Below are 25,614 nucleotides of genomic sequence, written 5' to 3' on the forward strand. Positions count from 1 at the left end.
GGCTTGGGGTTGTTTTGGGTCAGGTCGCCCTCATTGGAATTCCAAATCCAAGCACCCTGAGACAATGCAGAGGTAAGAAGGGTTGAAATTCAGCCCATGCAAAGATCTGAATTTAGAAAGCCAGGTCCATCTCCAGCAGAATCCCTCGGCTACCAGGGGATCGTTGTGGCAATGTGGGCAGAGTCACAAAGCTAACGTCACAAACCCTTTAGCACACAATTCTCTACCTTATGGCCAAACATCTAGCAAGAAAGGTTTGGAAAGCCATCAGAACCAGTCATGAGATGAGGTGCAACAGAAAAGACCGAAAAGATGTGCCAAGAGCCTGCTGGGATGAGCATGCCAAAGTTTGATATTAATTGTGCCTTTGAAGGCTTGGATCTGAGCTCTCACAAGTCATGAAATACCCCGGAGACTGACAGCATTTCCAAGCAACACAGAAATGCAATTCAAGAGTCACTCTTTGCACCAGAGCCATCAGATTTCTGTCCCCAAAAGTGCAAAACAGGGCTGGATTTGCAGCTGCTTTGAGGATTAATGTCCCACTGAAGCCAATGGTGGCAGCACGATAAATTACACCCATTTCCTGTAGATGATCAATCTGAAGTTAATTAAAATGACTCAAATATCAGAATAACAAAACCAAAAGTTTGTCTCAGGCTGGTTCTGATTTTATCCAAACCAAACTCCCATCATTACAAAACTCTTTTGAGTTGCATCTCACAAATACATGGCACATACTTCTGTAGCTACTCAACAAGCCCTAAAAATGCTCTCCATCACGCCAATCACTTGAAATGGATCCTCTACAAATAACACAGGGCGAGCAATAAACCAACATGAGAAAAGCACAGTCCTCACCAAGGAGAGGTGAATATACAACAGAGAAACTCATGTATTCAGTTTACCTTTGGTGTGGGTGTGGGCGACTGGCCAAAAGTGCTGGATGCATAGCCACAGAGAAACTACGTGAAGCACAGGTAAAACAAAAAAACATACAAAACAAAAACAACAAAACGAACAGAGACAGAGAAGAGCAAATAGTGAAAAGAAGGAATAACCGAAATGGGAGCCTGACATTGTTAGTCTTGGAGGTGCAGCTGTTAAAACATCCCATGAATAAAATGTGCTAATTCTTAGATTTTTGGCTATCCCCCTCCTGGCTTTTCCCGTCTCTCTCCAGATTCATATCCCTGAAGCTGAGGGAACCACCACTATCCAGCTCTTACTTCTTGGAAACATCTCCTTTCTATCTTTTAACCTCACTAGCTATCCATCCAGGGTCAGCCAACCCCACTCCTCTCACTTGCACATTCTTGCTCTCTGACCAGATTGGAGTATACCAGAAAAACAAACAAATTATCACAAAAATCCTAAAGAAATTGCTCCCTTCCTCCCCTAATTTTAGTCAGACAGGTTTTACAGAAATGAAATTTTCACTGAGGTGAAAGCACCCAACTTGATCTCTGATTTTCCCTTGACCAATCTCTCATCTTCAATTTCCATCTCCCCTGCTTCTTCTACCTGTTTCTGGAGCAATCAGTGCTGTCAGACCCCGCTGGCCGGTTCCTCAGGGGAACCATGGATAATTCCCACTGAATCTGTTGTTTTACACAACATTGTTCAAAGCAATGTTGGTGGAAAACAGTGGTAAAATCACCTTTGCCCTATGTCAGTTCCTACTTGTCTAAATGGTTTTGTTTTCATGGTGTTTAGGGAAAAGGGATTTATGCTCTCTCCTAACATGTTCAGCTAACATGGTACATGATTAGGGGAGCTGGGACAGAACCTTTACTCCTCTTCTGGTTCCATATCAGACACGTTACAAATCCCTCCTTCAGGTAAGAAAAGCAGAGATCATTAAAGCATCAAGGCACAGGGAGCACCATTCAGGACAGATTCTGAAGGTGCTTAATGACAGCACGGTGACTGAAAGCGTAAGAGAAAAGGGTTATCCCCCAAAAGTGCTCTGATGTTTTAAAAGGTCTCAGTTCTGAGGTCCTATATAGGTGGACATCTCAATTTTGCTGTGACATACTGCCAAAGGACAGCTTGGTAGGAGTCCCCATGACGAGTTCTGCAAAATTAGGCAATCCTGAGAGCTCCCTGTCCTCAGCTCCCCAGAGCGCATCTCTGCTCTGCCCAAACAAGCAAGAAATTATTTCCAAGGTGAACTGCAAAGCTTGCATTGAAAATAAAAAGCGGCGAGGAATAAGCAATAAAAAGCAAAGGGAATGGCATCACTGATGCTAAGGGAGTTAGTGTCTGGTTCAATGGGATCAATACATCTGGGGACAGCTCCGAACCCACTGGGATTGTCATAGGAATTGGTAGCTTGATGGGAGCTGATAGACCTCATCTCATCCCTAATGAAGTCAGAAGGATATTGATAATTCGTTTCAAAGGGAGCAAGGTTGAGTGCCTAAGGGTTTTGAATAAGGCTTGCAAAAGTGCCTGTAGCCTATTTTAAGAAATTTCTTGGGAATTTAAATATTTCTTTGCCTTAACAGTCAAAGGAGCTCAGCACTTAAATCTGTTTGGCACTCCTGAAAGTCCCCAAGTCCCTTGGACTATCAGTGGCGTTGGCTTGGAAACAGGGCTCCAACCACAAAAAAACTTGGTTGCTTTGGAAAATCTTATCCTAGCATCCTTTTGGTGTTGTATCTATAGGTCATTCAGAACATCTATTTGGTTTTCATTTCTCATTCTACTACATGCAGATCTGGACTATTCATCGGGAAGGGCTGGCTCTTTCTCTCTCAGATCTCTACAATCACAAAGCTTTTTGTTCTTGTTCCTATAAAACTGGTAGAAGAGCAATCACAGCAAGAAACAACATTTCACAAACTGCACGGTGTGAGGGTGGTCGTACCTGTGACACCCGCCACATTCACAGTTTTGGGTTATTGGCTCATGGTAACAGGTTTGAAACACCCCAAAGAGCATCAGAGAAGTCTGACTCTGCAATTTCTCCCCCCTTCCAGGAAACTCCTCCCTGTGAACAAAGACCTTCTCCCGCCCTCTGCTTGCATTACCATCGCCACGTCTGCTTGGAAGATCTGCTTGATGAACTTGTTTTTTGAGGAATGCACCAGCTGAATGATGTCTCCATGCAGTGTGTCCCTGTTTTTCTCCAAGAAACCTGGAGGAATAATGGGACAACACATAGGTCCATGACACAGGGCGACACAGCCAGTATGTGCCCAGCGTGCAGCCTCTGGGTCACAGGGCTACTGGCTCCCCTTGGGGAGATAATGAGGGTCCCATGCAATCAGGATTGCAGGGACCCAGGAAATGTATCCAGGACCTGGGTAAATTTCATCAGGAAAAGCTGGACAGAAATGGTGGAGTGGGAAGAGAAAGACAGACCAAGAGAAGGAAGACAGAGACTGGGTAAAAAATGCACGTGGTGCAAAGCACAGCAATTCTGTCCAGGGGACACACAAGCAACAGAGCGTAATTTTCTGCAGCTCATGGGCACTGCTGAAAGGCCAAGGGATTACAGCCAGAAATGGAGCACACTGACACTACTACAGGCTGCCAATCTGCTCTGCTCCATCACAGCAGCAGCTCACCTTCCCCCGAGCATCCCCTGAGACCTGCAGTGCCCAGGAGCCATCCCGTACCTTTTGTCTCGTAGTAAACAATTCCAGCAAAGTGGTTAATACCAAACTGGGTTTCGTAGTTGTTCTTTGGAGGTACATAGTTGGTATTCAGCTTGTGCTGGGAGTTCAGCTTGTGTAACATCGTGCCATCTGTCCCCTGTGCACACAGGAAAACATCTGACGTTTAATCAGGGTTTGTCCCATGACACTCATTTTCCAATCAATAGTGCATTTCTCTTTTTTCCTCAGGGGGCAATGTGTATGTATTTTGACAAGAGATGTGTTGGAGGGGATAACTCAAGTACAGAAAAACAGATTTCTGTGGTGTGTTGTGCTGTATTCAAAATAGTCCAGAGGAATTATATTTAACTTTTTTTTTTTCTTAAGTTTTCAGTCAGAGGCTGTTCTAGAGCCCCTTACAGGAGTATTATTCCATCAGAAATTCTGATTTCTTTCAAGCTTGACTGTGGTACTGATGGAGCTACGAATAGCTAACCAACAGATGAATGTGTGTTATATCAAATGTGTGTTACATCTTCCTTGGCTGCTGATTTGGGGCTGACCAGACCTCTCCTAGGGGTGCAACCTGCAAACGTAAAGAGGGCAAAAATAAGGGAGTCACTGAAAAGAGGGCAGCGCCCAAAACACACCTTGGGGAACTTGCTCTCCTCATCAATGAGGGAGATGATGTTCATGGGCTTGATGGCAATCATGTCCAAGGCATCCTGGTTATCAGTGAACTCGATGTGCTGCCAGTTGATGTTCTCCAGGTTGTACTCTTCCTGCTCTAGTTTGAAGACGTGGCGCACGAAAAACTGCTGCAGGTTCTCATTCGCAAAGTTGATGCAAAGCTGCTCAAAACTGTGGAAGGAAGGACAAGGAAAGGTCGGTTTAGATCCACCAAAATCTATCTTTCTCCAACACTCTATGCTTGAAGCAATGTCCTTAGACTTTGTCAACTGTTCAGTAAGGTGGCTATAGGCTAAAAATTACCGTAGTGGTCCAGCTAATCTGTTTTTCTTCCCCAAAACAATGTCACAGAAATTATACGTGTATAGGGGTGAGCTTAGGGTGGTAAAGGAGGGTTAAGACATAGTTCTGCTTCACAGACTCCATACCTGTTCACAGTGAAGTTCTCAAAGCCAAAGATATCGAGGAGGCCAATGGATCTCCTAACACTTTTGAGTTCCTGGGAAGGAGGTCTGTAAATCGCGGCGTTGATCTTCTCCACAATCCACACAAAAAGCCGCCCATAAATTCCCTGAAATGTCCCAGAGATGGAGCTCATTGAGACAGGTTAGCAGTTTGTCCTGCTCATGTGCAGCAGCGCTTCACCCATAGTGGCACAGACCCCCCTAAAGCACTGGACTGCCCTCAGGGACACACACTGACCAAAAGGATGGCTATGCCAGACTCTTGGTTTGGTATGAGGCTGCTTGAGACACTGTGTAGATGAAGGACAATGGACTTGAAAGCCTAGATTAAAGACAACCCAAAGTAAAATCCCCAAATTAGATTCTTCCCTATGTGCTTCCTCTGAACCTTATTACCCTGCTTTATTTATTGGTATAATTCCACTTCTGTAAAAACACCCAAATCCTGAAATTCAGGTGTGGGTGTTGCAATGTTGGAAGACCTACTCTGATTGATGAGGACCTAATTATGGAGCTCAAGCTGGAACATCTTCCAGAAGCCAGGGCAAGGTCATTTTATGATGCTGGCTCCTTTGACAGGTCACCTTTGAGTATGGACAGGCTCAAGTCCTGACTGCAAATCCTCTGAGGACCAGGCTATATAGATTCCTTCCATCTCAGCTCTTTGCACATCCCAGAGCCAACACAGATTTAAGGCCACCTGGTGATTCTAGCTCACACGGACCCCATGTGAGACAGTTTTCCCATGCAGTGGATGCTCTGGTCTCAAAACTGGGACAGAAGGCAATGCCCTAAAGTTTACCTTTACAAAAGCGTCCCTCACATCCAGGGCTTGTTCCATGCTTAGAGGGGTAGACACGGTCTCGCCCCTGGTGATTATCGTCCGGCTGGTGAGGCAGTTCATCACGTCCTGAGGGTCAACCTGGCAAAGGCACCACCAAAAAAACTTTCTGATATTATAACACGAGACCCTCACACCAGCCTGGGCTAGTAGTCTTGGCACGAGTGGCTGGAAAAAAACTGCACAGACCCCCAGGGCTGGAGGTTAAGTGGCTTTACTTAGCTGTACAGGGAAATTAAGTGATGTCACAGGCACTTTCAGAGAGACTAATTAATATATGTTTGTGCAGTGTTTTACTATGGGAAGTGTTCTTCTGGCTTAGTGAGAGAAGTTAATGAGGCATGGGGAGCGGAGATGAAAAAGCAAAGCCTGCAAAGCCCACCAGCACCATGTAGCTTTGCATCCTGGTGACCCCTTTTTGTGCTCTTGAGGTCAGGCCAGGGAAACACCCAGCTCATAAAGTCCAGGAAAACAGCTTGCAGATGGCTAGGGTAAGACTCCGGGATGAACAGAGCCCATGGTGGCAAGCTGGTGTCCGTGGGGAGCCCTGTCCCATGCTCGGGAGGACACTGAAGAGTGCTCCAGCCACTCCATGGTGGTTTGGGTGGGGGGCATCTCACCTCACCTGATGCACACAGAGAGCTGGACGCCTGTCTCAGCTGCTGTAACGAGCTTCCTTTACATCAGCAAGAGAGACAGGCTGTTTTAGGGACTAAACTATTTTGGACATCCTTTTTAGGATGACGTGCCATCAAAGCAACAGTTCCTCTCCACTGGTGTGAAGGGAAGCTCAGAGGGAGAAGACCACCTTCATGCTACCAGCGCAGGGCCAAGTACGGCTTAGCCAGGGCTTTTAAGACTCCTGCAGCTGGCAGGGCAGGGTGCCTGCCTCAGGTGAGGCTTTCCAAGCCTTGCCCCAACCCTGGGAGTGTGGGGATAAGCCAAAAAGGGGACACCAACACCGCAGAGCCACTGACCTCCAGCAACGATGCCGCGGTGATCAGCGATGCCGACTGGACGACCTCGCAGGCATCCAGGTTATCATAGGTCCGGGCTGGGGGGAGAGAGGGATGGGGAAAGCAGTCAGCAAGGGAGGCAGCTCTGTGGGATGCTGGTGGGCTGAGAGAAAGGGTTCCTCAGCCTCCTGCCTTCGTTGCCTCCTCCTGGTGGCCAGGCAAAATCTGGCCATCAGAAAGAAGAAGTTTGTGTGGCTGCATTCTGCTCTGTGGGCCACCCTAAATGACTTATGGGGTGAAATATTTCTAGCATGTAAGTGCTTTAGGCTTCTGTTTTCCGGAGAGGCCTTTATATCACCACGTCACTTCTGACGACAGAGAGGTCTGGTACCTTTACAAAGGGCTATCTGATCACCCAGACTCTTCTCAAATGCCCCATCAGTCTCTCCTGGCTCTACTGAACATCCCCTGACCCTATTCAACCTCCCTTAGCCCAGCATCACAGCAGGAGGGATGGATACAGCCCCTAAGCTTGGCTCTTTCTCCCCTTGGAAAATAAGGAGAAAACGCAGTATCTTTGAACGTTTCTTTGAATTTCGTCCTCTCACCTTCGTACTGCAGGTTCCCCATGTGCAGGATGGCAGCCAGCAGCTTGGAGATCTCCCAGTTCTCCGTGTCGGTGAACATGAGGACCTTCATGGCAGAGCGGATGTTGGCGTACTCCTTGCTGTCATCCCTGCCGTCGCAGGTCGTGCAGTTACCCTGGGGAGGCAAGGAGGCCGCAGGGTGTGTGGGGTGAAGCTGAATGTGTCTGGCACAGGCGGGGTGACCCTAAGCTCTTAAGGCTTTGCTGAATTCCCCCCTAATTCCGCAGGTGTTTTGGGTAAGGAATAACTAAGCAAAAGATGATGATGAACTTGTGGGTGTGGCTCTGCCCTTTGGTGTTCAGCCTTGTGACCTGCACTTGTCCTACTGTCCTGAGCCACTTTGTGTCTGCCTACAACCACAGCATGGTTTGAGTTGGAATTAAGGGTTATCCAGCTCCAAGCCCTGCCATGGTGAGGGCCCCCTGTCCCCAGCTCAGCCTGCTCCCAGCCCCATCCAGCCTGGCCTTGGGCACTGCCAGGGCTGGGGCACCCCCAGCTCCTCTGGGCAGCCTGAGCCAGGCCCTCAGCACCCCCAGAGGGCAGAATTTCTTCCTTATCTCCAATCTAAACCTGCCCTCTCATAGTTTAAAACCATTACTCCTTGTCCTATGACTCCACTCCCTGATAAAGACCCTCTCTCCCTCTTTCTTATAGATCCCCTTTAAGAACTGGAGAGAATCAATCAGAGAAAAAGCTCCTTGATGTGAGGATAAAAAGCCAGAAGGAAACGTGCTGGAGGTTTTCAGTGATTTCTTGCTGACGATGGGCCAGACTTAATTACAGCTGCTGCTACCAGTCCTGCTGGCTGGTGACACGGGTATGGAGGGAGTGGGGCTGGAGGTTGCTGGCTTGATGATGGTGATGAGAACACATCATCCAAACACACACTCAGCCCCTTTTGTCTTTTCTGTAAGAGCACTGAGCTGTATCTAACACCCAGGCTATTTCTAAGCAAGTGGCTTGGGCAAAACCCACCCAAACCATCCATGCCTGCGTCCCATTTCACAGGAGCAGTGGAAAGAACTTGTTTTACGCAGGCTAAGGGTTTGCTGTCAGCATTTGAGGTTTGTAGTGGTGGGACAAAGACATCCCCCTACCTGTGACTAAGGCTCAGGAAGGTCCTAATCAGGAAGAGGTCCTAACTTCCATGGGGAAGACCTCACATTTCTCCCTCCCTTGCTAATAAGCTCCCAAACTGCTGCTCCGCTGCGCTCTCACCATCGCCAGGTAGTTGTAATCTGTGGCTTTCCCAAGGCCCAGCTTCTTCTTCTGCTCCACCGTCATTCCTCTCAGCATGCAGTAAAACACGTGGTAGTTCCTCTCGTCCTGGGCCTGGGGGAGAAGAGCCACCATCGTTAGCTCGGTGACCCTAATGTCACCACGAAGGGTGAGGGCCATGCTGAGCAGATCTGTCACCTCACCTGCCGGCAGACACGGGACTTCTCCAGCAGGTACTGCTCAATCTTCGCCCCCTCGATGGCTCCCCGCTTGTTGAAGTGGATGTCGATGTACTTCCCGAACCGGCTGGAGTTGTCGTTACGGATCGTCTTGGCGTTCCCGAAAGCTGCGGGGAGGAATTGCAATGGGTCAGAGATGGCCTGACGCAGGATGGTCGTGGCTTGTGTGTCCTGGGGAAAAAACAACTGAACAACAGAGGCTAAAAAGCAGCCCCAGCACCTTTCCCTGTCATTTATCTCAGTTTCAGCGTGCAGAGACGGGATATACCACAGATAACTGTCCTCAGAAATAGGGAGAGGAGCATCAAGAATGAGGCATGGGAACTGGGTGAGCTTATTGAGGAAAAAGAGCCAGGATTTGGGTAGCAGCCGATGAAATACAGGCAGGTGGAACAGGACTAAGCCAGCCTCCAGAGGGAGACCTCACCCTTCAAGCTCCATCCTTCGTGTGGGTGCGGGCTGCTTGCAGGAGCAGCATGCCCTTGCATTTATATTTTATTATTATAGCCCTGGCATTTATAGCCATTACTGGTGCTGGAGATGCATCGGAAATACAAGAGCTCTCTTCCCCTGGGTTGTAGCATGATAAAGTGCATGTTCAGCCCCCCCCGTGCCTGCCACACAGCACAGGGCTTTGCAATGCCAGCAAAACTGTTTGTGCCTGGACTGAAGGATGCTCCTGCAGAGGAGTGTGGAGAGGGAGAGCTCAGCTGACTTGCTTCCAGCATTATTCATGGAAACTGTTAGGATCTTCATATTTCCATTGATTCCTATGGGGGGCTACTTACCAAGCAAACACTGCTCGCTGTGAGTAGCAGGGGGAGTAAAAATGTTGTTGTTCTTTAAGAAAGAGAGGAAGAAAATGATGCTCTTTCTGAATGTAAAGGGCCCATTCTGCATTATGCTGGGAGGCTTAGATAACCTATTTAATGTGCAGGCATCCAATTAAAATAGTGGGGCTGGTCTTTACAGGAACAGCTTGCTGATGTGCCCATTAAGGGCAACAAGCTGATTCTTGTTATCAGGTTCTTTCTTGAGCTGTCTTATTTTTTTTTTTTATTTTTTTAATTTTTTTTCTGCATTCTGCTGCCGTTCTCTGGCCCTGGAAGGAAATGGTGGGGTGTGCTATTGTGTACTGCCAGTACAAGGTCTGTAGGCAGTGATGCTCTGGTCAGTTTAATCGCATGTTCTGCTGAACCAGAGCAAAGAACAAGAATAAGATTTTTGTGATCATGATCAAATAAACCCCAAATTAATTATTTAAACGAAGCATTCATGTGATATCTGTGCTCTGCATGCAGTTGTAATTCCAGCACGGGAGGAGGTGGTCTGATTTTTTCAAAAGAGCTTTGTGTATTTGCTGATCAGCGTTTTTGAAATCCCTGACTACACAGATAGTTAGGCAAAATTCATGTTCCTGTTTTGAAATCTGGGAAAAAATATCTCAGTTTATATGGAAAAGAACATATTTTTTGATTTTTAAATTAATCAAAAATTAAAAATCTTAGGTCAGATGAAATGTTGCATTTTCAACAATGGTTGTTAAAAATATTCATGCAAAAATTGTAAGTCCATATCAGAAGATAATTTTATTGTCAAAAATAAATTCAGATGGAAGGCATGAAATTTAATAAATGCTTGCATTGTTGCTTTTGATTTTTTTAAATTTGTTGCTTTTTGAAACTCAAAATGCAACAAACATTGACTTACATTTGTCCATATTTTGTGTTTCTTGAATCTGTTCTTTTTTTTTTTTTAATTTTTAATTTTTTTTTAGTCTCAGAAAAATACCTCCATCATCTGAAGCCTCACCTTCCAAGATGGGGTTTGCCTCCAGGACCTGCTGCTCAATCCAGGAGTGCTGGCCACTGATTGCCGCCAGGAACTGCAGAATCAGTTTCGTGCTTTCTGTTTTCCCAGCTCCAGACTCACCGCTTCAAAGACAACAGAAACTGAGGTCAGCGAAAGCCCTGCTGCATCCCTGCTGATGTCCCTCTCTCTGTCTCTGATGTCTCTGGACCTCCTGTTAGCATGAGCAGGACAAGCCACTAAGGATGGGCTTCCTGCACCCCAAAGGCTGGTTGTATCCAAATGGTAGGACACACTACAGGACAGCTTCCAGCCACGATACAGATTTACTTTCCAATTCACACGGCCAAATTTTTGCTTGGGTTTGGGTTTCTCCAGCAAATACCATCGTGAGATCAGCACCAAGAAGGTCAGGAAGCACTTCCAGGTGCAATCACCATACTTTGAGCCTGTGGTCCATGGGTGGCTGGTCCCATGGGGCAGCTTCACCACACGTTCTGAGCTGCCAAAATGCACTAGGAGGACAACTGTGAAATACTGTGAACATGTGGATGGACGACCTAATGCCTCCTTCTAATTTCTGATTATGTTTCACGAGCTGTTCCCCAAAAACCAGCAGCCTTTCCCAGGATATGGCTCATTTGGAAAGCCACCAGCTCACCTTATGATGCAGCACTGGTCCTTGTTGTTGCGCTGCATGTTGAAGTAGCAGTTGTCAGCAATTGCAAAGATGTGTGGTGGCATCTCCCCGATCTTCTTGTTGGTGTACAGGCGTATCTGCTCCGGTGAGTAGATGGGTAGGAGCTGGTAGGGGTTTACTGCCACCAGTATGGAGCCGGTGTATGTCTGGAGGAGAAGCACATGAAGGTTTATGGGGACGGTGAGGCATGGCTGAGAGGTTTTGGCAGCTTGGATGGAGCGTGAAAGCCAGTAAAAAAGAAAAAAAAAGCTGGATGAAAGGTGATGTTTAAGTCAAAAATGCTTGCAGGGTGGAGCATGGAGCAAAACTGGAAGAGAAGTCCCAAGCTACATAAATCAGCTCATATTCATTCCTACTCATGCACAAAATGGATTCAAGACAATTCATACTTCAGATGTTCCTCAGTTAAGCTTCAGGGTTCCAAGTCAACCGTAACTGCAAAAATATCCCCAGAGCCAGCGCACATCCACACATACCTCGTGCACTGCATGAGAAACCAGGGATGAAAAAGGCCTGGAGACCACTGCCCTCAAACCAGGACCTGCTGGATCTAAACTGTTCCTGACAGAGGTCTGCTTAACCTGTTTTTAAATATTCATAGCTAAACCCTTTTGTTAAACTTCCATTCTCCACTACCATCTCTGTGACTGAACCTCTCCATGCTGCAATTTAAACAAAGTCCTGACACATCCCTTCTTGGCTATTTCTGAGGTATCTTTGAAATGGACTTTTGTCCATCCCGTGCTCTCTGTGGCACTCAAATGAACAAAGATGTCCTCAGGCACCAAAACTCTTTGAACCTCGTTCATTTCTGCCCTTCCCGGAGACATTTCTCTCAAGCCTCTCACCAAAGGACTTGTGGCCTTTGTCATCTAAATCAGATGAATCTCTGATTTTGGGAGGTTTGGCCATATCCCAAGTTCAAGGCTGAGAGTTGGGATGTCCTTCCCCAACTTCATCCATCTAAAAGTTGTTGCCTAGAGCAAGCAAGTCAACAGGTCTCCACCTTGGGCTAACCAAGGGCAGTAGAATGAAGGCACATCCAGGAAAAAAAAAAAAAACAAACATCATCCCAACATAAAAAACATCTCACAACTTTTCAGCTGCATGATCTGAACCCAAAAATAAGCCTTTGGCAGGAAGAACCGAAGTGTCTCAGGCAAGGATGCTCGTGAACCATGAAGACTGTCTCTCCATGCTCTGCTGGCTGCTCCTCTTTTTGTGCATATCTCAAACTTGCTGATGGATAAAGCAAATCTGAGCTTCAGAAGACAGCAAATTAACTACCAGTGCTGGTGGGAGGGGAGAACCTGGCAGCCCCAGGTTGAGTTGCTCCCTGTATAGGCTGTTATCTACCCCTCAGTTATGATGGAAAGGGCCTGAGTGGGGTTAGATGATAACTTGTTTTGCATCATCTAACCCTTGTTTTGCATCATCTACACTCATCTACATCTCCATCAGCTGTGGCTTCCTAAAAGACAGCCAGTAGGTGGCAATTGTGTCCTATGGGAGGGATGCTGAAAGCCCTCCCAGGCTGTCACTTTGCAGCCAATGCCAGAGAAAATTAACAATTTTCTGTTCAGCCTAGGTGAGGTTTAAATTCACAGAGTCACAGAGGAAATAATAGCCATGTCTGTAATAGCGGGTTACATGGCAGGAAAGGAAAAAAAAAAAAAACAACTCTTTAAGCTCAAGGACACAGTTGTCACAAATACAAAAGGTGGAAACTGGCTGTGAAATAATATAGACTGGATATTAGGAGAAGCTACTGAAGTCCCTGAGCAGCTTTCTGCAGGTAAACTTAAAGCTCAGAGAAGGGCTGTGCTCAGTTCCTGAGTGTTTTTTTGACACCAAGATCCCCAGTGACCCCTGACTTCCCTTCTAGTCCTGGGTGAGAGACCTGTGAGACTCTTTCCCTCTTCATATTTTATGACCAAGTTAATTTAAGGAGTATTTCTAATTTTCCCGGAGCATCTTCTCCAAAAAAATGGACTCTGCAGAAGTCTCTGAAATCCCGTGTTTCAGCCACATTGGCCTGCCCTGCCCCAAATGCAGCCGGTGAGCCTATTAGAGGAGTTAACCATTAGTTGCAGGAATGTTTTCTGGATGCTCTCGCTGACCCTTCCCTTGTGATCTCCAAAAGACTTTGTCAGCACAAACTCTCGTGCTATTGCTTGCTGTCCCAGGTCACTCCTGGTTGATGAATACTCAGTTTGCCCACTTCTCGTAGCTGACAGCATGCAAAACTCTGTCTGCTTTGCTGACGAGGGGCCAAAGGGCACCTCTAAGGAAATATTACCTCTTTGGTTTCTATTGTTGGGTGAGAGAAAAGCCTCTCTGCCTTGGGAAAATCAAACTCTACCGAAAGGCAGAGGCTCTGCTGACCACTTACATCAGAAACCACATCTCAGTGCAAATGCATTGCTGCCTGCATGACCTACATTGCAAGTAGCCCTAAACAAAATCCTTTCTGAGCCTGCTTCCCTCACTACTCAGAGCGCCGTGGCTGACTTCCTCTGGATTTTTATGGGGTTAAAGCTCTACCAAACATTACTGCATTTTGGCAACAAGAAAGCAGCAGCAGGCATTGCTTTCACCTCCAGATAAAGAGATTTAACCTTGCTCAGAGTCCAAACTCCCACCAAATACCCTCAATATTCAGCATGGTTTCTCCCAGTGCATTAAAACCCTCATTGAAGTTTTTCACATTTTGATGCAGAAGTTAATTTCTCCCACGTTGAGGTCATCACTGAGAAGCACTTAAGGCATTAACCACCCAACACCACCCTTTCCAGCTCTGGGAAGGTGTCACAACCTCACCACGAGGGCCAAGCTCTGCAGCAAATGGCATGATGCTGTCAGTGCACTCGTGAAGCAGCAGCAATGGTAGTGCAAATTAAAGGAGAATGCCACGATGGGGAACAGAAAGAAGTGATCCAGTGGATGGCATGGCAGTGGTTACTGGTGACAGCTCCACGAGTCAGTACTTACCCTCCCGCCGCAGTTTGTCTTACGAGTAAAACGTGAGGGAGGAGAAAAAGGAAAGTTATATTATATACACTTATTTTATATAAAATATAAAAACGTGTTATTAGAGCAGAATCACACTCTCCATAAAGCTAAAGGGATGAGGAAACAAGATGGACAGAAGACCTGCTGCGAAAGTCATCCTACACTCAAAAGGCTTAGCAATCCTATCAGGCAGTGAAGGCAAAGTCACACTGAGCATCATCATCTTTAACACAGAACAAATTATACCTCAGCGAAAAAATAAAATAAAATAAAATAAAATAAAATAAAATAAAATAAAATAAAATAAAATAAAATAAAATAAAATAAAATAAAATAAAATAAAATAAAATAAACCTTCTCAGAGGACTGGGTCTCCCTACACACGTGGCATCCATATGGTATCTTGGTTTTGCAAAACTGCCATCAATATTTATCATGCCTGGCACAAATTTACTCCTGCTATTGCCACAGCTCTTAAAAGATGAGACCTAAAGCTGGGTTCCTGATCCTCCAACAACCCACATGCAGACAGGGATGAGGTTTTGTGCCTCTCTATCAAGCTATATGTGCTCTATGTCATTTTGAGAGTGTTATTCTGATTTTGAGATTGAATTAACTGCTCTGTGGGGCCCAGGATTATGGGCTGCCCCTCCAAAGCCATCAGTGGTGCAGAGCAATCAAAGCACAGAAACCTGCGACCTCTGTGATGGAACTGCAAGTGGCTAAGGCCACAGAGCTGGTTGGCCCTAGGAATGGTTGTAACAGGGGAATCTTGAAAAGGAATGGCTGCTAAAAGTCTTGGGTGTGAAAATGAGCTGTTTGGAGGTGCTTCTCTCCGAGGATGCATTTCATAGAATCAGAAAATCATTAATGTTGGAAAAGCCCTCCAAGATCACCTGCTCCAACCACCCCCCTACCACCAATGTCACCACCAAGCCCTGTCCCCAAGCACCACGTCCAACCTCTCCTTGAACACCCCCAGGGATGGGGACTCCCCCACCTCCCTGGGCAACCCGTCCCAAGGCCTGACCGCTCTTGCTGAGCAGAAATGTCTCCTCATTGCCAACCTGAGCCTCCCCTGGCACAACTCGAGGCCGTTCCCTCTGCTCCTGGCCCTGGTTCCCTGTGAGCAGAGGCCGACCCCCAGCTCCCCACAGCCTCCTTTCAGGTAGTTGTATAGAGAATAATTCTGCCAAACAACACTCTGCCCAGTGCTCATTTGTGTTCATAATCCCCCCGGGGGGCCCGTGAATAGCTTAGAGCTCAGAGCTTTTGTGAAGGAGGAAGTTTTATCTGCAGGCAATCTGATACTGCACACGTGAAATCTTATCTGGGGACCTCTCGTCACTTAGCGAGGCAACAGACACTTGCCTGATGACACAGGGACCCCCAGGAGAGACACGGGGACACCACTGAAAAAATATCCAAAAAATATCCAGTTTCTCCCCAGGGCAAGAGAGCTGTGGAACTCCACTTGGTGTCACCACAGGGTGCCCATAAACAAGGGAAAAAGGGGTGAAACTCAATGGATAAATAAAAGCTCACTCAATAAGCCAATCACCTGCAAATTACTGGCTATCTGTACATCCTGGGTAGTGTTCAGGATGCCTGAATTTAGTTATCCACATGAGGATTACTTCAAACTTTGAAGCTGGACATGCTCGCATGCCTTTGGAGGACTGTAGTCCTCCAAACCCCAGCTTCCCTTCCAACCTAACCTTTTCTGTAGTATCTAAGCGTGCCTTTTTAGCAGCTGTGTCCCCTTCCCCTAGAACTGAAACTCACCCATGAAAGAAAAAAATAACACATTTTGTAGAGCCAAGGCCAGGGGGAGGTGGTCAACCATTTGAACAGCCTTTATAACAAAGTGATGGGTTCTCCATCGCTGCCCAGCTCTAAACCAAAACCATCCTTTCAAAAAGCACTGGACAACAAACAGAACAAGCAGGCTTGATATATAAAATAATGTATATGGTCTGTTAGTTTATGCTGTCTAGTAGATCAGACTGTATTACAATTCCTTTTGGGCTGAAAATCTTGTAAACTCTAGAGCCTTTTAAAAGTTAGATCCCCAAAAGCCTTTGAAGGCATAGCAGGAGCTCAAAAAATACCAAATTTTCCATATTTGTACAGGCTGTTTGAGCACGTTTGCTACTGGCAAGCACACGTACTCTTCAGTTCTGCCCCCTTGATTTCTGGATGCCTCCATCCTCCAACCCTTGCACCTCCAGCAGTTGCTGCCTTCACCCACCTGGGCTGAATGAGTTAATGGTTCAGTGGGAGAACACAGCAAGACCTCATCAAGTTCATGGTCACCAAAGGCTTTAGGATTACTACAGCCTGCACGTGGCCTGGGTTAAACTGCTTATTGTGCGTGCATGAACTTGTGTGTCCCAAAAATTTCTGCAGGGGCTACGTAGGGAGGTGGGAGAGACTTTGCCCATTTCTTAAGGCATGGGGTCTTCAGCTTGCACTGGGGCATCCACAAACCTTGCAACATCTCCTCTACAGGAGGACATCACATTGAGGCAGAAGCCCTCCATCATTTTGGTCCTAGAAACCCAACTTATCTGAATCAGGGATCCCTCCCCATGGGTTCCACAGGGCTAAGGAGGGCTGGGGTGAGGAAGAGGTGGATGTGGGGAGGACACTCACATAGATGAGATGCTCACGGTAGCGGATCAGCAGGTTCCTGAGGATGCCCGCCTCGTTCAGGTCCCCCAGGCGGATCATGTCCTCCACCCCGTGGATGGAGGTGGGGTGCATGGGCTTGATGTGGCTGGCATTCTGCGGGGAAATCCAGTGCTCCTGGAAGAGGATGAGGGCAGAGAAAGATATGTCACAGGAAGAAAGGAAAGGTCCACCCCAGGCAGAGGGACCAGGTGGGAGAACATACATGGGAGAGCACGCAGACCACAGGGCATGACAGAGGCTCATTTGAAAGATTCAGAGCAGAAGAAGGAAAACATTTTTTGGTTTACTGGAGCAGCAAGAGACACATGACATTAGGCATCCTGGCAGGAACACAATCCAGGGCAGCGCGGGCATCCAGCGCATCAGGGGAGTTTTTAACAAACACCAGTCTGTTCATCCCTTCACACTACTACATTTCCACATCACTGGTTAGCCCTCTGCCACAAAATACTGCTAAGTAGAGAAAAGATGGTTTAGAAAACTAGAGAGAGGTGTACAGGAGTGGTAAATTGCACTTTTATTGACAGAATGCCATTTAGATTGACATTTCTAAAAGGCTTCAAAAGCCACTGCAAATTGGACACAAGGATCTGGCTGAACCAAAGCTTCTCTCTGCCAATCTTGAAGGGAAGGAGAGCATTCACAGTTACCTCTCATGGGATAAAGAATGAAAAGGGACAGGAAACCTCCTCAGTTCACTCTCTGCTTGTGATAGAGATGTTCCTTTCTAATAGCAATCACTTTCAGACGTAGAGGTGGGAAACTGAGGGAGAAATTGTCTTTGGGCACGTCCTGTACTGGCAGGGGATCAGGAAGGAATGGATACAACAGAGGAACAACAGCTGGAGGTGGTTTCTCTCAAAGCCCTACCCATGTGTGTTTTGGAGGCTCTCTGTCATCATTATACTCAAGAAGCTTCTCATGATTTCACTCCCAGTACGGCCACAGAAAGAGGAACACAACGTTATCTCGTCTTTACAGTTGATTTCTAAGGATATTCCTAAAACCATCATGACACTTCCATCATGAGCATCCTTCCTCTTATTTCTGGAAATATTGGAAATGAGCAAAATTAGATCTGTTAACCATGTTTGAATCAGAGTGTTGTCTCCTTTTGGTGTTGTGGGTTGTTTCTCCCCAGCCTTTGCAAACTCTTCCCCCACTTCATTTTATTTTATTTTTAGCCTGTGTATTCCTTGGCAGGAGTTTGGTTCAGAGCTGGGACTGTCTCCAAAGCTGTGGCCTCGTTCCAACATCCACTGGTATTAACGGAGTGAATCCCATCATCTTTAATGAGATACGAATTGAGTTTTGCTTTCAAATAGCACCTGAGATCATGCTTTTAATCCTACCTGGGGCTCGTGCATGCACCAGACATAGAGCTGAGAAGCACAACCACAACCCTTTGTACGTACATTGCCTTCGTCGTCCACAACTTGGATCTGTCCAGAGTCACACAGCTTAACCACCGCTCCAATGGGGACATCGAATTCCCGGCCGGTTTTGAGGTCCATCCACACATAATCCCCCTGCAACCAAAGAGAGGACAGTGACACCCGGTGCTGCAGAAGGCTCAACATCCTTTGGGATAGAAGATGCTGAAGTTTTCTAAGTAAAACATTGCTACAAGTCAAGTGACTTCCTTTGCAAACCACACCACTCCTTCTCCCCAAACAGGCACTGTGAGGTAGAGCAGCAGGGTGGGAGCAGCGCTGGTTTTTACCCAGATAAAAGGGGATGAGAAAATATGGGAGACGTAGGGATCCTTCCTCTGGAGGTCTCCCAGAGGCAGCAATTTGGATGTGGGCTCCTTGCACGTGATGCTGCCGGTGGGCTGTATCTGCTGGGAGTACGTCGGTCCCTTCCTGAAGCCCTGCAAACTTTTAGCTTCCATAACATCAAAGGAAAAGTTTAGTGACAAATAGCATGAAAAGCGGTGTCCTGTTGAGTTTCAAACGTGCCACCTCTTTCATTTGAGACCTCTTTGTTTTTGTTTTAGGAGACGGAGCAAGCAGTTAACCCCTATCCACCCACTCCGTGTCACTGGTGATCCTACAGACCTCTGCCAGTCCTGCTCATGAGCTCTGCAGGTATTAAATTACTCGAATGCAAAAAGGCTTTAAAGAATTTTTTACTTTTCTCCTCAGTCCAAGAGCAAAACCAGAAATAACCCAAAACCAAAGTCCTGAGCAGGATTCTCTGAAACAAGGTGGAATTATTTTCCACCTCTAATTCCAATGTGATGAGGAACTCCAGCTGGGAGCTACCTGGTTAAATTATCATCAGGCATCTTTGCAAACAACAAGAAGAGCAAACAGCAGGAAGGATCCCTCTGAATGTACACTCCTATAAGCTCTGTGAGCAGCCACTACCAACCTTTTTCCGTGGACAGAATATTTATGGATTTGTTTTGACACCGTGGGCTGATGAACAACCTTCAGCCCCACTCTGGGCAGTGGGAATTGGAGACGTAGAGCGATATAAAAATGGCCAAGCACACTTCTGTCAAGTCACCACTCTCCAGGACTTCAGATAGATGTTAACTGGGGAATGCCACTGGGGTGTAAGGCTATACCCAGGGACCAACACACGGAGAAATGCTACACACGAGGAGTCCCCAGCCATTTTGTAGTAGGCTCCATGCGTGGAAGCTGTTTAACAAAGTCACGCTGCTTACATGTAGCTGAGGAGCCTTTGTCTGTGTTCCCTTTTCCTCAGAAGGCCATGCTACAGAGATGTAATAAATATCTTCGCACAACTCATTAAAAATATAATATTCAGATCTTTTTCTTGTTAGCTGTCTTATCTCACATCCTATAACTCGGTGGAAAAGGATTAAAAAAACACACATGAATGCAGTGTCATGTGCAGATACATTAAAAATCAACTTATATTAATATTTATTTCTCAGCTCCTTTGATCCAAGACTCTGAAAGCATTTCAGAGTGCTCAGTGCTCTTATCCTACCTGCAGAGCTGGGTAAATTCATGCACAGTGTGGGTAACTTGATCAAGGTGTCAGCAAGAGAAGAGGTGGGGAGCTCAGTCCCCACTCAGCAGAGAGCCCTTCTGACACCTCAGCAGCTGTGTGAAAATGGCTCTAGATCAAGAAAACAAAAATTGTAATTCTGCTTTTTTTTAATATTTGCTATCCCCAAAGTAAATTGCTTCTGTACCACGCCCAGGATAACTCCTGTGCTTTGCCTGCCTAATGCACAACGTGCTAGTTCCCTCAAAATGCTCTTTCTAAACACATTAAAATGTAGTTCTTAATACTTAAGCAAGTAGTTTTAAGCAAAAAAAGCAAGTCTTATGGGATGGGCTAAGCTGGGCTCAGGATGGCCTGATGTTGAAAAATAACATCACTCATTAAGGCTGTTGACTTATTTCATTCCCCCACGTTAATGAATTTGATATAAAACCCATGGAAATCAGTTACACTCCTTCCGCTGATGCAATCGCTTTTGGATCAGCCCAAATAACAGCAAATGTACTGGGGATTTTAGGGCAAATCAGGGTGATTCACGCATTTACCAGCTCCAGAGGACGGGCTCATAAGTTGCATAACCTTCCTCATGCCTGGCCTGATGTTTGTTTTCCAAAACACACAACAGAGCAGTGAGACTCCCACCAACCCCTTTACAATACCGACATGGCCCAACTCTTCCTCCTCCAAGCAGCCACCAGGTGCTAGAGACCTTCCAAGTGCTCTGGGGCAGATCCTGCGCTCAGGACCTTGCACCCTAAAGGCAAGGACAGCCAACCAGAGGTGCAAGAAGAGAGGGCATCAGTAGGGGTGCACAAAGAGATCGTCTCGATTTTGGATGAAGATCTTTAGGAGGAGCTTCCAAGAGCAAAGACAACGAGGTTGCACCAAGGGGGAGCGATAATGCTCAGGGCGAGGGGTCACAAAGGCTCAGGAGGAAGGTGAGAGGAGCTGGCACAAGCAGCACGAGGATCCCACCAGAGAGTGAGGTGGATTTCAAACCGGTTTGAAAGCTCCCAGCCACATTTATAGCCTGGGATTTTATCTTACCGCTAAAATTGTCGTGGGCTTCAGGGCCTGGTTGACGTTGCGGAGCAGTGTCCATTTGCCCTGGTCTCTGTCCTGGTCTTCCACCACCTCAGGGCACGGCTGCACGAAGACAACTTTCTTCCTTTTCAGCATTTCCAAAGTCTTGTAGCAGTATTTGGCCCTCTCTTTTTATGTGTATCCCACCATGGATGCCAGAGAGCCGCAGTCGTTTTGCTTCAGACCTCCAGCACGCCTGCTGGGTGCGAGACACCCACTGACCTCATTCACAGCACGGCTCCTGGGACAGATCCTCTAGCAGAAAAACTTCCACACACAAGCCATGGTCCTTCACTGAACGCTAGCTGAAAGCTGGGAGCCTCAAGGCGAAGTCAACAGCTTTGCTTCTCTTCTCTTCAATTCCCCCAGTCCTTCCAGGAAGGGGACCTGAAGGACTCCGCAAGCACCAGGGCTGGAGGAAGGACTGCAGGATTAGCAGAAAACCTCTTCATTCCACCAGGATTTCTCTCCGGTACCTTCCTTTCTTCGTGAAAAACCTGCGGCCAGCTTGAGGGCATCCAGCACCGAGCACGCTCGGGTGCTTATTAATCCACAAATGCAGTCGGTCCCCATGCAACACATGGCACTTAATTAACCTAATACCTTCACATACCAAATTAACCAAAGCGCAGCGGGAACTCAAAACCAGAGGCCATCTGCATTTTCTTTAAACTGATCACCTTGAGTAGATCCATAGCAGCTGAATTTTAAATAATTGAGTGGAAGGTGTTCGGAGCAGCACGGCCTCTGTGCCTACGTGTGAGAAGAGCACCTGGGCTGGCGACTAAAATGTGCTGAAGGCGAGGACCACGGGGATAACGCTGGCTCTACAGACCTGCTTCTGCAGTCTGGGGCCCAGCATCGTCCAGAGAAATGCTGAATCTAACGCAGCATCACTTGCACAGACCAAGACAGTGGTGTAGCTGCTAAGCTTTCCACGCCGTTCTCATTTACCCCTGTTTTATTGTGAAATTCTACTCATGCCTTGAGTCCCTAGGGTTTCGGAGCCACTTGTCTGTGATGCAGAGGACATATTTTTGGTGGAAAGCTTTCTAGAGGAAGGAAGGCTTTGTAGGTGCCCTGATGAGACACAGCCACCAAGAATAGCTGTAGATGACACGTGTCAAACTCACACCAAGCTGCTTCTGCTCTCAGTGGACAGCAGTGACACCAGGGAGGGTGTCCCAGCCTGGGGGGCAGATGATGGATTAACATCTCTGTAGGTTTACGCCACGCTACAGAGCCCTAAGAAATAAGGGGTTTAATCTTTGTAGCTGTGAATTGATGTGATGAGTAGGTCAAGTCTTAGAGATTAGAAGACATTAAGGTGCCTACAGCCTGCCACAGGAGCAAGGAAAAATCTGCATGAGATGTAAAAGTGATGCAGGGAGGAGACAGATCAAACATAACACTCCCATGGGAGATGTCAACCTCCAGCATGGCCTGAGCACACCGTGCTGTAAATGACTCCATTTTCACCTAGCAAGAGCAAGACAGATTCCCGATCAAAGCCAATAATCAATGATGGGGTCTGTATAGGAGGAAAGACCAAATAAATGTAGATAAAGGAACCCCTAGGATGAGCTCTTGGTCATTGCCACGCTGCTGAAACTGCTGCAGTGTGTGAGAAAACAGAGAAAGAGCAACCAAGACATTGCAATTACTGCTCAGCTGCTGCCGTGGCGTTGTCTGCATGGCCTCCTGGAGGTGGGAAATCCCATCCTGCTGGACCTGGACTGGAAACCAGCCTCTCTTCTGTGTGCATGAGGGAGCAGGGAAACAGCACAAAGCCTCCTGTCGGCATGCGTTTTATAAGAGAACGTGCTATGCCTGATGTGGGAAACAAATAAACACGCTTAGAGTGATAAGGGAGGGATGCAGTGGAGGAAAACGAAGCTGTAGCTGGCTGGTAGCCTGGCAGCAGTGCCGTCAGGGTTAGGTTACAGCTCCCCAGGGTAACGTTAGCTCCTCGCTGCAGGGATGGAAGTACGAGCCCCAGGAGCCATCCTGGGCCCCGATCTGAGGATTTGCTGGATCTCTGCAGCTTCAGATTCAGCTGAGAGCGGGGTCTCTGCTATATTCAAGGGAAAAAGGCAGCATTTCTATGGGTACCTCTCTATAAAGCAGGTATTTAAACAAGGTCAGATGATGCTGACCTAAAGGGGTGGGTGAAGAGCAAAGTGTGGAGCTAGAAGCCTACATGTGCCCAAAGGTATGATGACTCCTATCCCTACCATGGATGCTGAAAGATCCCCAGGGCTGCTCTTCAGGGGAACTGCTGGTAGTTGCTCACCCTAATAACTTCACTGCTGCTTTTTCATAAATAAATAACATTTTCTTCCCAGCTCCTTGCAGCACATCAGGCTCCGGCTGTCAGCCCAGGCAACGTGCTGCACACACGAGCTCTCTGAAGCCGAGGCAGAGATGTAGGGGGAGTCGTTAAATAATTCAGTAATCAATGCACCGCTCGCTCAGCCTGTAACTTCAATACTGGCAGCGGGGGGGGGGGAAAAACAACCCACAAACGTGGCAGAAGCCTCAACCTTTTCCTGTTTGCTGCTGAGGGGCAAAAAGGATGGATTTATGTGTGCAGAGATGCAATGAGGCTGGGTAATTGGTGATTCCTCCGCTCATCCCTGGCTTTTGGCAAGGAGTTTGTTGACTGCTCAGGATCTCTGAGCTCAGTAGTGGGTTTTAGGCGTGCAGACAAACACGGGGATGGAGCATTTAATCCGTGACTCGTAGCCGATGGGGATGTCTTAGCGGCATGGACGATGCGGTGAATCCCCAATCCCTTGACGTCGCAAGCAGATTAGGTTGGCCCCGGGTGCTGAAGGCTCGCACAAAAAGCTGACGGCCACTGCCTGGGGACATGGCTGCAAAATCTGATAAGAAGTGGAACAGGAAATGAAGACTGAGCTTTTGAGCCCCCCAGACAGGCCCTGTCCCAAATGCACGTGGAATGGGGCCAAAGGAAGACAGCCTAGCGATCGGGAGGCATGCAAATCTGCAAGGCTGGAGAGGAGAAGAATAAAATCAGGAGGAATCAGCGTGAAGTGCTCCTCACCAGTCTGAGGGGGTGCTCTGCAGGATGGAAGCTTGTAATTTGGCACTGTTAATCAAAGAGCTGTTCCTTCAGGTCCTGGGACTGGAGAACTTGCACTTGTGCTCCACTGGGAGCTCTCAGATCCATCTGGATCCTCCGAAAAGAGTCAGCCCAATCCTCCCAGATAACTGAGGGTACATCTGGGAGCACCTTGGGCTGGAAGAGGAGGCATGATGCTCCCCTTGTGCTCAGCCACACAGAAGCAAGGATTTGGGATGTTCTTCTTCGAATGCATGCCATTCCCTGCGGCAAGCAAGGATGATGGGACTGAGGGAATGCCATCACCTTGTCTGAACACGATTTGGGAAGGAGAATACCAAACCCACAAAAGATCAGACACAGAAATGTGAATTCGAAGTGATGATTGTCATCCTGTCTCAGGAAAGCCATTCAAAGAAGCCAAAAAGCCATGAGACAAATTCAGTTGTTTTACCTGATTCCATTCCTGGGGAAAGAAAACAGGACTTTTCCAACCTCTGTGATTAAAATCTCCTTTATTTTTAACATGTAACTTGTCAAATACCCTTTCAGACTTTCAGCACATGGAGGCAGCTGATTAGCTTCATATCTCGTGCTCTGGGAACTCCTTTCACCTTCGTTTCTTTACTCCTGGTTCCCCCTTCCCTTCTCCCTGCCTCTCCGCAACCTCACAGCCTGCAATTAGTTCTTGTGTACCGAACAGACATGGGACTGTAGTAATCTGCACAGCTATTCCTACATAAACAGAAATATAGACATAGAGTCAAGAAGTGTTTAAACCCAGTAAAATGCTTTTTAATTTTATTTATTTATTTATTTATTTATTTATTTATTTATTTATTTTGCAGATGGGAATAATCTATCCTAGTATAAATGTAGATTTCTGATCAGAAACAAGTCTGTGCTAAGGGTCTGCATTAGCCAGAGTGGCACTGATACGTCTAGACAAGCCCTACCGTTTAAAACAGCTTCTCTCATCTTTGGAAATATTGAATGAAACTGCTTTTCCCTCTTTGCTGTGCTGGATCTGAGCAGCACTGCCTTTTTTGCACACTTCCTTTGCCTATGCACTGAGGGTTGTCTTGGTTACTGAGCAGAGTGTGGGGTCCGGAGCGAGGCTTTTTGCAGCTCAGTCGATAGCATCCAGAGGGAGTCTGTGATGTGACAGCTTAAGAGAGACGTGGACTGCTCCAGGGGGATGTTTGAAAGCCCAGTTCCTGGAAGGAATGAATGGCAGGTGAATGGGTTATGGAAAAAAATTAAAAAAAAAATGACGTTGGCAATAATTGTGGTCCAGGCTGTCTTGATAATGGTTTTTGTCCCATAGGTACCAGCCTCGAGGATGGTGGCCTCCTTCACTCCAAAAGGAGAAAAGATACTCCCAAACTTCAAGAAAATCTTGAGGTCATGAAGTACATGGACATTTTTGTCATCAGGGAAGCAATAACAGAACAAACCCTACCAGTATTTGTTAAAACCCTGCAAAATCACCTGCATTTCATCGCTGGCTTCATGGGTTTGGAGGCTCCAGGTTTGGTTCCTTGCAAGGACTGCAGAATCCTTCTACAGGCCACCCTTAAAAT

The 25,614-nt window shown here is 47.0% G+C and overlaps 1 protein-coding gene across 4 annotated transcripts in view; it reads right to left on the bottom strand.

The window, feature by feature from the left end:
• MYO7A (myosin VIIA) overlaps window positions 1-25,614 on the bottom strand; it is an 86,839-nt gene that overhangs the window by 38,304 nt on the left and 22,921 nt on the right. The window contains exons 3-17 of one of the 4 annotated variants that reach the window (XM_038177870.2): window positions 18,291-18,404; window positions 16,837-16,989; window positions 14,161-14,178; window positions 11,131-11,315; window positions 10,473-10,594; window positions 8,625-8,767; window positions 8,422-8,535; window positions 7,165-7,318; window positions 6,578-6,654; window positions 5,562-5,681; window positions 4,724-4,866; window positions 4,256-4,466; window positions 3,627-3,762; window positions 3,036-3,142; window positions 909-965 (exon numbers count right to left, since the gene is read on the bottom strand). In XM_038177870.2, the coding sequence (XP_038033798.2) occupies window positions 909-965; window positions 3,036-3,142; window positions 3,627-3,762; window positions 4,256-4,466; window positions 4,724-4,866; window positions 5,562-5,681; window positions 6,578-6,654; window positions 7,165-7,318; window positions 8,422-8,535; window positions 8,625-8,767; window positions 10,473-10,594; window positions 11,131-11,315; window positions 14,161-14,178; window positions 16,837-16,989; window positions 18,291-18,404 (1,854 nt within the window). Of the gene's footprint in view, window positions 1-908; window positions 966-3,035; window positions 3,143-3,626; window positions 3,763-4,255; window positions 4,467-4,723; window positions 4,867-5,561; window positions 5,682-6,577; window positions 6,655-7,164; window positions 7,319-8,421; window positions 8,536-8,624; window positions 8,768-10,472; window positions 10,595-11,130; window positions 11,316-14,160; window positions 14,179-16,836; window positions 16,990-18,290; window positions 18,405-25,614 lie in introns of those variants that run through there. The other 3 variants (XM_038177871.2, XM_038177874.2, XM_072032902.1) reach the window with 3 other exon arrangements.

This window comes from Anas platyrhynchos, chromosome 1 (assembly GCF_047663525.1).
Source record: "Anas platyrhynchos isolate ZD024472 breed Pekin duck chromosome 1, IASCAAS_PekinDuck_T2T, whole genome shotgun sequence".
NCBI classification, from domain to species: domain Eukaryota; kingdom Metazoa; phylum Chordata; class Aves; order Anseriformes; family Anatidae; genus Anas; species Anas platyrhynchos.